The 12,089-nt window shown below is 40.2% G+C and overlaps 1 protein-coding gene across 3 annotated transcripts in view; it reads left to right on the top strand.

Annotated features, from left to right (window-relative positions):
- The window catches only part of trps1 (trichorhinophalangeal syndrome I), a 519,916-nt gene that overhangs the window by 154,708 nt on the left and 353,119 nt on the right, over positions 1–12,089 (top strand). For all 3 annotated transcript variants that reach the window (XM_069920540.1, XM_069920539.1, XM_069920541.1), the window contains one exon: positions 1,472–1,549. In XM_069920540.1, the coding sequence (XP_069776641.1) occupies positions 1,472–1,549 (78 nt within the window). The remainder of the gene's footprint in view (positions 1–1,471; positions 1,550–12,089) is intronic.

Here is a 12,089-nt window from a genome sequence, read left to right as displayed (position 1 = left end):
ATAACTGGCCAGGGATAGTATCACAGCTATTGAAAGGGAGGACACTGCAGAGGGAGTGTTCACTGAGTCAGTGTGGGTGGAAGTCAGAAATAGGAGGGGTGCTATCACTGTGCTGGGAGTGGTCTCTAGGCCCCCAAATAGCCCTTGGATTACTGAGGAGCAGATTAGCAGGCAGATTTTGGAATGGTGCAGGAAATACAGGGTTGTAGTTATGGGTGATTGCAACTTCCCAAATATTGACATACACCTACTGCCTGTGTGTTCAAGAAGGATCCATGACACAGTATGTGGACTGGCCAACTGGAGGAGAGGCCATACTGGATCTAGTTCTGGGGAATGAATCTGGTCAGGTACAGGCCTTCTCGGTGGGGGAGCATTTTGGTGAGAGTGACTACACCTCCTTTAGCTTTAACATAGCTATGGAAAAGGATCTAAACAGTTGAATTTGGAAAGTGCTTAACTGGGAAGGGCTAATTTTGAAGGTATAAGGCAGGAATTAGCAAGAATAAATTGGAAACGATATTTAAGGGTGAAAGCACAGAAATAATGTGGAGGAAGTTTAGGGACCACTTGTACTGGGTTCAGGATAGGTTTGCCCCACTGGGACAAGGAAAGGATGGTTGGAAAAGGGAACCGTGGCTTATGGAACAGGTCAGTCAACTAGCCAAGAGGAAGACTGAAACAGGAAGGGCTCATGAGAAGTACATGGTAGCCAGGAAGGACTTAGGAGAGCTTTAAGGGGGCATGAGAAGACCTTGGCATCTAGAATTAAGGAGAACCCCAAGGCATTCTATGTGTATGTGAAGAACAGAAGGATGATGAGAATAAAGGTGGGGCCACTAAAGAATAAGGGAGGTAATGTGTTCCTGGAGGTTGGCGAGGTCCTAAATGAATACTTTGTGCCAGTCTTCACAAGAGAAAAGAACCTTGAGCATGGTGAGGTTGAAATTGAACTGGGCTGTGTGATGGACAATGTGGCAATTAAGGAAGTGGAAGTGTTGGATCTCCTTAAAAACATTGATTGATAAATACCTGGGGCTGAATGCGATATACCCCAGGATGCAGTTGGAAGTGAGGGAAGAGACAGCTGGGGCAGTAGCTATGATCTTTAAATCCTCTTTGGCTGCAGGGGAGGAGCTAGACGATTGGAGAATAGTAAATGTAGTCCCTTTGTTTAAAAATGGTAATAGGGAGAATCCTGGGAATTATAGACCACTTACATCATTGGTGTGCAAACTATTGGAAAGGATTCTTAAGGATAGGATCTATGAGCATGTGGGGAAGTACAATCTACTCGAAATCCATACATCCCTCACGAACGCAGCACAGGCTGAAAGGATAGCTAAGAAGGCCTATGGGAGGCTGGGATTTGTTAATAGGGGGATTGAATTCAGGAGTAGAGAGGTCATGTAACAACTCTACAAATTTCTGGTGAGACCACACTTAGTGTATTGTGTTCATTTCATTATAGGAAGGAATCTATGGAAAGAGTGCAGAGAAGATTTACCAGGATGTTTCCTGGATTGGAAAACAAGACTTATGAAGCAAGGTGAGCAGAGCTGGGTTTTTTCACTTTGGAGCTTAGAAGGATGAGAGGAGACTTGATAGAGGCCTACAAGATTATGAGAGGCGTAGATAGGATGGACAGCCAGCACCTGTTTCCCAGGGCAGGATTATCAAACACCAGAGGACATATGTACAAAGTTTAGGGGAGACATCAGGGGGTAAATTTTTTGTCACAGAGTTGTGGTGCCTGGAATGCCTTGCCTGGGATTGGCTGAAGCATTGGGGGCATTTAAGAGGCTCTAACACAGACATATGGATAAAATGAAAATGGAGGGTTATGGGATAGGGAGGGTTTAGTACTTTTTTAAAAGTTGGAATATATGGGTCAGCTCAGCATCGAGGGCTGAAGGACCTTTACTATGTCATATTGTTCTATGTTCTACTGTGGTATAGCACTGCTTGCCCAAGTCTTCTGCTCTACTTTCTTATAACAATGATTCTGCCTGTACAGGGTTATCTTAAGTGCAACTCACCTCATTTTGTATTATATTTAAATCAGCAACAATCAAACAGAGGATGGCAATGTTATGCTAGACCATTGTTTGTGAAAAGTGATCACAATGAAACACCAGTTCTCTCTCTCTCTCTGGGTGAGGGATTAGAGCAGGGTGGGCAACCTTTATTTTCTTAAAACTCACTTTCCACGCCAGTCTGACGAAAAGCCAACATCCAGCACAGCTTAAGTGAGGTACAAGCCATTTGGAAAAAGATTTACAGAATTCAACAGGGTAGCCATCTGGCCCTCGGGCTTTACCAGATTGCTTGAGAAATAGGTGCTTCCGAACTTGTGCATTTCTCCTAACAGATCTGACATAGAAGTAATATAATTATTGAATTCTAGGTGTAGAGTAAAATTCCTTAAAAGTCTTATTCATTTCAGAATGATTTGTAGTTATTTTACCATCACTCCTTCAAATCTTATTGATTTTCAATTGGAGCCAATTATGAGCAGTTCTTTACTGGAAGAAGAACTCTGTGTGAGCATCAGGAAAGCTTCTATGAGCTTTAGTAGATGAATGAAAAGAGCATGGAACAACTCCAAGCTCACCATGAAGTTAAAAATGCTCTCAAAGCTTGTAAGAAAATATGGAGTCTAAAGACAACAAGAGCAAACACAGACTGCTTCCAATTTTGCTGCTTATACAGCTTATTCAATATCAAACAGCAGGATAGAGGCACCATTGTAGATTTCATTTGAAAGGCAAACATACGAAGCTTTAACTCCACTCAAAGATGTTAAAACTATTTAGGGCATTGTGATGGATTGGAAGATGTCATATGCCCAAGGATGATACAATATAGGAACTATTGGAGAGGTCAAGAACAAAAAGATGTTGAAGCTTCATTATAAAGATGCATACAAGTGAGATGTAAAAACATATGGATTTGATTCTAAGTGATGGAATCCCCACTATCGAGAACATCTACAGGGAATGCTGCCATTGGAGAGCAGCAGCAATCATTGAGGATCCACACCACCCACCTCTTGCTGCTCCCATCAGGAAAGTGGTATTGTTGACACAAGACTCACCATCATGTTCAGGAGTAGCTGCTATCCCACCAATATCAGTCTCCCCAACAACAAACTCAATCAGGTACTCATTTAAGGACTCTTACTTTTGAACTTTATTGTTTGTTTTTTTCTATATTTCCTCTCTGAATTGCAGTCAGTTGTTTATTTGTTTGCATGTATAAAGTTTTTTTATTGCACTACCAATAAGGCAATTCTGCTTGACCCACAGGCAATCAATTGTTTACATTTCATTATTTGTTTACATGTGTACGTTGAGTACAGTTTTTTTGCAATCCTAATAAGTGATAATTCTGCCTCGCCCACAGGAAAAAGAATATCAGGGTAGTATGTGATGTCATATATGTACAGTAAATCTGAATCTGAAAATGAGTGGGACAAATCATATCACTGTCCCACTCATTTTCAGTATCTCTGGTAGGAATTGGCTCCTGACATCACAAGCCTTCTGCACCTTTGATTGGAATATCTTTTTGTTTCTGTCGATGAAAGATTCCAAAGGAAAGTCATAGTGATGTAATATCACACGAGATATTTATTGGTTTTGGGTTTGTGTCATGAATAATAACTCAATGCTGATAAAATAGAATGGTTGTAATGCAATGGAATCTGATTTAATGTGGTACAGGTTTAATTTAATCATAGCATTTGGTGATACAATTAATCTTCTAAACAATGAGAATGTAAACATTCCATGGCCTTATTTCTTCATACTTTTCACTGGATGCTTGCGTTTTAATTGACTGGGGATGTTGGTGGTGTGAGGGGGATTTAACTTGATGCATTCTTGATGTGCAAGGCCCCAATAATGTACTGATATGATTGCTTAGCTCAAGGCTGAATCTTTGCTAATAACATTTGCCAGTAAAATTGAGCCCCCAGCTCTCTAACTGCAACTATTTTGTTCTGAAATTGTTGCCATGCAACTTAGCTAATCAATATTTATTGAATAATGAAAAATTTCACCTAACATATCAGTGCTTTAGTATTGTTGATTTGGGTCAGAAATTTCTCAAAGGAATAGGCAGCCTGGTAGTAAAGACTTCCTGCTGGTCTGTCAATTGAGGGCCAATATTACTGCAAGTTTGTTGAGCCTCTATGGGTGTAGATTTCTACTTTTTCCTAGTAATACTGAAATTCTAAATGTATTCTTTATGCTCAAATTAACATTTTTTCCATATCTAACAAACAGTGGAAATCTTTCTCATTTGTTCCATTCTTTCCTTGGCTAAATGTCTTTGAGCCTGAAAGAGCTCTGCAATTAGTTGCATCTCTGTTCTTTCCCACTGTCGTGAACACTTTTCGTTTCAATACATTTATCTGTTTCCATTTTGGAATTAAATCTAGTTCCACCACCCTTTTAAGATTTGCATTCATGATTATAACATGTTACTACATGCTAAAAACAAAATTCCCCTTGGTTTTCTCCGCAATTACCTTGAATCTGAATCCTCTGGTTACCTGTCCCGCTGTGGGACTTGCTGATTTTCTTCAGCACTTTTGTATATTTACTCCAATGGAAAGTGTTGTTTCTCCTTTTTTCCCCCAAAAGTGCTAGTTAAATTGTGTATTTTCTCGTGTGCACCACATTGCCATGTTAGAATAGCAAATAAAAATTCTGACCTTGCATGAACAGGCTCATACAGCGTGAATCATTTATGTTCAAAAGAAAAGTCCAACATCATGTCTAAATATTCTTCTCTTCAGCAGTCTCTTGGGATCAAGGATGACTTGCTTTCTCTCTAGAAATATTACACACAGAGAGAATAACAGAATTCAGAATATAATTAACGGAGAGGTTTCTCCTTTTGGGTAAAACTGCTGGAGCATTTTCAATTTCCAGGAGACTTCTAATGTTGTTAAATTTTGAAATGAAAGGTTAAGGTGCAAATATTAATGCTGCTGAGAAAGAAGGCAAAAAGTGAGATTAAGTTCAACAAAAAAAAGTCTGTGATAGAGTTTAATACACAAACCTACTGGAGAAGATCACCAGGCCATGCAGTTGACTTTCTGTATCAAAGATATGTAACAAACATTTCAGGTCTGAGCCCTTCATTAAGGTATGAGCAAAAAGTAGGCAGGTGCGTGAATAAAAAGGCGGGGGAAGTGGTGGTTGGGGGTGGACAGGGGAAGGAGCACAGGCCAAGAGGTCATAGGGTGAGAGGGCAGATGAGAAAAAAAGCTGGGAAGTGATGAGGGAGGGGATAGCTCTCTCAAGGAAGAAGGAGGAATGGAGAGAGAGGGATGGGGATGAGAGAGAGAGATGGTGAGGGTTCTGATGAAAAATGGAAAAGTTGATGTTAATGTCATCTGGTTGGAGAGTGCCAAGACTGCTCCTCCAATTTGCGGGTGGCTTTGGTTTGGTCATGGACAGGCATGTTGGCATGGAAGTGGGGGAAAGAGAGAGATGCTGCTATTCAGTGAGCAAGTATTTAGGTGGTGACTAACTTTCGGGGTGGGGGGGCATGATGGTTTTTATTTGGACTGGAATCCAAACTTCAGAACCATTGATCCAGTGATGGGAGTTCTAATTCACCATAAGATCTGTGGAATTTGGATTCGAAGATTTATAAACCTGTAATTTAAAAGAAAGCTGATTTCATTTACAATCACAAAAATGTTTTAAAAACCTGTGGTGTTCACTTGTGTTTTTAAGGAATGGAAATATATCATCACAAGATCACAAGAGATAGGAGTAGAAGTAGGCCAATTAGCCCATCGAGTCTGTTTCACCATTCTATCATGAGCTGATCCATCTTCCCATTCAACCCCATTCCACGGCCTTCTCCCTGCAACCCTTGATGCCCTGACTAATCAAATAGCTGTCAATCTCTGCCTTAAATACACCTAACAACCTCTCTTCCACAACATATTCCACAGACTTTCAAAACTCACCCTAAATAAATTTCTCCACATCTCTGTTGATGCCCTTTTAACCTGAAGTTGTGCCCTCTTGTCCTAGACTCCCCTACTATGGGAAACAACCTTGTTGCATTTACTCTGTACAGGCCTTTCACCATTTGAAATCTTTCTAATGAGGACCCCCTTTATTTTTTTGGTACTCCAACAAGTACAGTCCAAGAGCCGATAAACATTCCTCATATGATGACTCTCATTCCTTGAATAATTCTCATTAATCTCCTTAGAACCCTCTCGAATGACAGCGCACCTTTTCTCAAAAAAGGTGCCCAAAACTGTACACAGGGCTCCAAGTGAGGTCTCAACCGTTCCCTATGGAGTCGCAACATTACATCACTGTTCTTATACGCTATTCCTTTCTAAATGAATGCCAACATTGCACTTGCTTTCTTCATCACTGACTCAACCTGGAGGTTAGCCTTTAGAGTATCCTGTATGAGGACTCCCAAGTCATCTTGCACCTCCAAATTTTGAATTTTCTCTCCATCTTAATAATAGTCTGCCCATCTATTTCTACTACCAAAGTGTACGATTGTATACTTTCCAACATTGTATTTAATCTGCCATCTCTTTGCCTAATCTCTCCACCTCTCTGCAGCCTTTCCATATCCTCAGCACCACCCACCCTACCACCTATTTTGGGGTCACATGCAAATTTTGCCACAAAGCTATCTATTCCATCATCCAAATAATTTACATACAGGATAAAAAGAAGCGCTCCCAACATCAACCACTGTGGAGCACTACAGTAACCAGTACCCAACCAGAATAGGATCCCTTTATTCCCACTCTGTGTTTCCTGCTGATCAGCCAATGCCCTGCACATGCTAGTATCCTTCCTGTAATTCCATGTGCCCTCATCTTGTTTAGCAGCTTCATGCGTGACACCTTGTCGAAGGGCTTTTGAAATACCAAACACAATATTCACTGAGTCTTCCCTGTCGATCCTATTTGTCATCTCTTCACCAAATTGCAGTAGGTTTGTCAGGCATGATTTTCCTTTAAGAGAAGCATGCTGACTTGGGCCTATCTTTTCATGCACCTCCAGATAATCCATAACCTCATCCTTGACAATCGCCTCCAACGTCAGACGAATAGGTCTATAATTTCTTTTCTGCTGCCTCACTCCCTTCTTCAACAGCAATATGACACTTGTGATCCTCCGGTCCAATGGAACCATTCCAAATTCCAATGATTCTTGATAAATAATTAGCAAAGCCTCCATAATCTCTACAGACACCTCCTTCAGAAACCGAAGGTGCTTTCTCTCTGGGCCAGGAGACTTATTTGCCTTAACTAGTCTGTTCTATATGTGACTTCAGGCCCATCAATGTGGTTGCATCTTAACTGTGCCCTTCGTTCAGGTGTAATTGGCAATGGGCAATAAATATTGTCTTTGCTGGTAATAACCACATCCTACAGCTTACAAATAAAAAAAGTCTATATCTTGCAAGTGGAGGGTTCTGACAGTGACCTAACAAATGATGGTTTGGAAGTCCTGGAAAGAGTTAAATGGAAGCTGGAAAATTTACACCATGGGGAAATGTGACATTAGAGACAGAAAGAATTGGATGCATATAATAGACTTTTCTGAATATTGAATGAAAGAAGACAATAACATTTTGAATTACCTCTGAATCAAGAAAGGTACACAGGCTACCATAAAAGCCTTTTGAGCTCCGACATTGGTGAACTAAAACGTAATATCTTGGGGGCCTTAACCAAGCTTGGTTAGGAAAACAGTGCATTGCAGTTTGATCTGGTACTCTGCATCTTGATTTTAATACAGTGATAGTTGTGCAATAGTGTTTAGGGAGAGAGGCCGAGGAACTTTCAGATGTGGCCTGAGGCTTATTTTTATTGAAGTATATAACCAGACAGCTTTTATCAAAACAGCTATTTCCAAATAGTTTTCCACAACGACTATAAATAACATACTATACAACAGTTAATTAAGCATTTACTTCATCATAGAACATAAATAGTTCAGAATATGCCAGATTCAACCATTTAGTGCACGTGGCCTTGTGCTAATAAGAGTTGCTGTTTTAGAGAAGCACAGTGCACTAAATTGTATATAAATCCTTCTGAGCAATAATTTAATATTATTCTTAAGAGCCCTGTTGCAATTATGTCAGGTCTGGGGCACAAATGGAGGCGGTACCAAAGTAATATTTCAGGAATTTGGCAGACTGGTCTGTCAGCACTTCCATAAAATTCAGACACAATTATATTCCTTTCTTTCTTCACAAAAAGGGATAGTGCACATTTTAAAGTTATGTCAGTGAGTTATCGCTACATTCAGAAGCCCAGCTCAGTGATCGTTATGGCAAAGATCTGCAAAAACTTAAAAGCATTTTGAAAAGACTGACAGTATAAATTGGGGAATATAATAAGTTTGGTGCAACAGAAGTTTTCAAAATGTAACTGCATGCTTTAAACACAAAGTAGATAGCTGGATAAATTTTCTTTGCTAAGAATAGTGAAACAAATAATTTTGCAATGAAATGTATAAACTCTGGTTTATAAAGCAAGCACAATCGATTTTCCATTAAAGCCTGTGACGAGCAAAATATAATGCAGGATACTGTTATTAAGATGTTGTCCTGACGTTAGGCCAACATCAATAATTCTGAGAACTGCAATACCTCATGCATAGAATAACAGAATATAAAAAATACAAGTACTGCTCCTTGTTAATCTCTCTGTCACTGAGAAAGCTGACAGTAGTATTTATTCTAATTGTGCTCCGAGACAGTTTTGTGTTGTAGATTCTGCAGCCATGCAAGTTACCTGTAAAAATCTGTTTAAAAGCTGCTGCAGCACTAGAAACCACTCAAATGGAATATAAAAGCTGCTTTGCACTTGACAACAGAATCATCTGAAGGCAGTAGGATTTTATTTGTGGCTATTTTGTCACCAAGAGCAGACAATAGTCTCAGAATTGTAGACAGGGTAAACCATGTGCCTGCCGCAAGGATGTAATTCTGGCCTGAAAACTATGGTACACAATTCTCAGGAGGGTTGTGCCAAATGTGATGGTGTTGTGTTCTCATGTTTGTCTTGTTCTGTTTTTATCTGAGAACTGATCAAAATACCACTAGACAAAGCTTGCAAAGCATAGCATGAAAATATGGATGGCTTAAAGATAACATGAGCAAATTCATGCAGCTTCCACTTACGTAACTTATGAAGCATACTCAATATCAAGCAGCATGACAGAGATATCATTTTACGGGAACATTCTGTGAAATCCTCTTTTCCAGACACTGCCAGTACTATAGCCACTTATTGCTTTCATGAACACTGTTTTAGAGGCTTGTCTTACCTGTTGCTGCCTTTTTACTTATCATACGCAACAATGGATGCTTTTTTTTGTAGAAGTTCCTTCTATTTTATTGAATAGTGGAAGGGTAGAAAAGAGCCACTAGAAATGGAGAATGGCACAAAGTCAGGTTGGCCTGTGTCAGTCATTGCATGTACTAGTGTAGACACAAATATCTGGGTAGGACATGGTTCAGCAGCCTACAGAGCTGTGAAGATGATCTAAAACCTCACACTTTGTCAGATCAGGGAAAGTGCTTCTTTAAGACCCCTGTGTTTTATATCTGCCAGATCCACAGCTGTTCTGTTTGCAGCTCTCCATGGCAACCCTTTCACCACAAACCATCTGTTCATTGATCATCTCTCTGAGCAAACTCCGTCTCTGGAAGGAGATTTTTCATGGGGCCAAGTCTTAGTCGGTTATTCTCCCTTCCAATTGAGAAAGCTGTAGAATGCCAGGAGCCTGCATTGCAGCGTGTATGCTTCTTCATTACAATTTGGAGCCATAGAGCAATGTAATTAAATTGGATGGAGTTAAAACACTGTAACTTTGGTGGTCCAATAAAGCACATTAACTCCCCTGATATCTTTTAACCCTTTTCCAAAGAGTTATTTATCAAATTTGTCTCTGGATGACATGAAAGAATTGGAAGCTGGAAGCAAGATTGTGCCTATGACCCCACTGAAAATGATTTTACCTAATCTTTTACTGCAAATCTTTTACCTTTGTCATAACTCCATATCGCTTGATTTGCATTATATCTAAAAATCTAACAATTTCTATCGAGCTTACACAGCCCTCTTGGATCAAGAGTTTCAAAGGTTTCCCATCTGCCTTGAATGTCTGACCTCATATTTTGAGGTTATGACATTGGATTTGGACACCATGGAGAGGGATACATTATTTTCATCCCTATCAGGCATTGGAAGAAACTTACATGTTTCAATAAGATCAATTTTCATTCTTTAAAATTCATGGGACAGGCTTTTTAAACTCTCTCTATGCAGCAAACCTGTCATCCTAAGAATCAATCTGATAAACTTTTGCTACAGTCCCCCAACGATATCCTTCTTGGGTAGGGGGGCCAGACTTGTATGCAGTATTCTGGCTGTTGTGTCACTAATGCCATATATAATTGGAGCACATTGTCTCTGTTCTTGTATTCAAATACTCTTGCAATAGAAGCTATTATATCACTTGCCTTCTGTTTCCTTGCTTTATCTTAATACTAATATTCAATAATAAATGTACAAGTACACCTTGTCCTATTTGAACACCCGTTCTTTTTAATCAGGCATTTATAAAATATCCTGCATCTTTTTTCTACCAAAGTGTATGATAGCTTATTTTCCACATTATATTTCATCTGCCACATCTTCACCTGATGAGCTATCTGTACCTTCCTGAAGTATTTGCAACCTCCTCACACTCCAAAGGATTACCGAGCTTTATAACAAACTTGGGTACATCACACATGATCCCTTCAACCAAATAATTGATACAGTTGGTGAACAGCGAGGATTCAAGCACTGAGTTTAACCTTCCAACGAGAAAATTTTTATTTTTTGTCTGTAAGCCAATCCTTAATCCACACTAATATTATTCTCAATACCAATCACTCTAATTTTGTTTCAACATCTCTTACATAGCTCATTATTGAAAGCCCTTTGAAGGTCCAAATATACTGCATCACGTCATTTTCTCAACTTTTTTTAATATTAGGCATTTACCTTCCAATTAACTGGAGTGTTCACAGATATTTTTACCCACCCATTGCTGCCGTCAGAGGTTCCCACCAGCTTCAAAAAGGCATCAGTCAGCCTGGCACCAAGAAGAGTAGCGTGGGCTGCCTTAACAACTTCTGCCCGGTACCACTAACTTCTACTGTGATGAAATGCTTTGAGAGGCTGGTCATGGCCGGAATTAACATGTACCTATGTAAAAATCCGGACCCACTGCAATTCACCAATACTCACAATCGCTCCATGGCAGATGCAATATCACTGGGTCTCCACTCAGCTTTGGATCACCTTGAAAACAACAATTCATACATACAGCTGTTCTTTATAGACTACAGCTTGGCCTTCAATACCATTATTCCCTCAGTGCTGGTCAAGAAGCTACAAACTCTAGGCCTCTGTACCCCACTCTGCAACTGGCTCCTTGACTTTCTCTTTGGAAGACCACAGTCAGTATCTATTGGAAACAATGTCTCCTTCTCACTGATTAACAAGCAGGTGCACCCCAAGGATTCATGCTTCGCCCACTGTTCTACTCATTATTCAACCACGACTGTGTGACCAGGCACAATTCCAATGCCATCTACAAACTTGCAGATGACACCACAGTTGTCGGCAGAATCACAAACAGCAACGAAGGAGATCGATCAGCTCGTTGAATGGTGTAACATCAACAACCTTGCGCTCAGTGTCAACAAAACCAAGGGGATGATTGTGGACTTCAGGAGGAAGTTGGGCGAAAATGACCCAGTCCTCATCAGGGCTCAGTAGTGGAGAGGGTCAAGAACTTCAAATTCCTGAGGTGTCAACATCACTAAGGATCTGTCCTGGAGCCTCCACATTGATGCAATCACAAAGAAGGCTCGCCAGTGGCTATACTTTGTGAGGAATCTGAGGAGAATTGGTATGTCACAGAAGACTCTCGTAAACTTTTACCGGTGTACTGTGGAGAGCATTCTGGCTGGTCGCATCACTGCCTGGTATGGAGGTGCCAAATCTCAGGACAAGA

Source organism: Narcine bancroftii, chromosome 2 (assembly GCF_036971445.1).
Source record: "Narcine bancroftii isolate sNarBan1 chromosome 2, sNarBan1.hap1, whole genome shotgun sequence".
Lineage (NCBI taxonomy): Eukaryota > Metazoa > Chordata > Chondrichthyes > Torpediniformes > Narcinidae > Narcine > Narcine bancroftii.
Note: the sequence above shows the minus strand (reverse complement) of the source record. Positions and strands in the feature narration are given on the sequence as shown.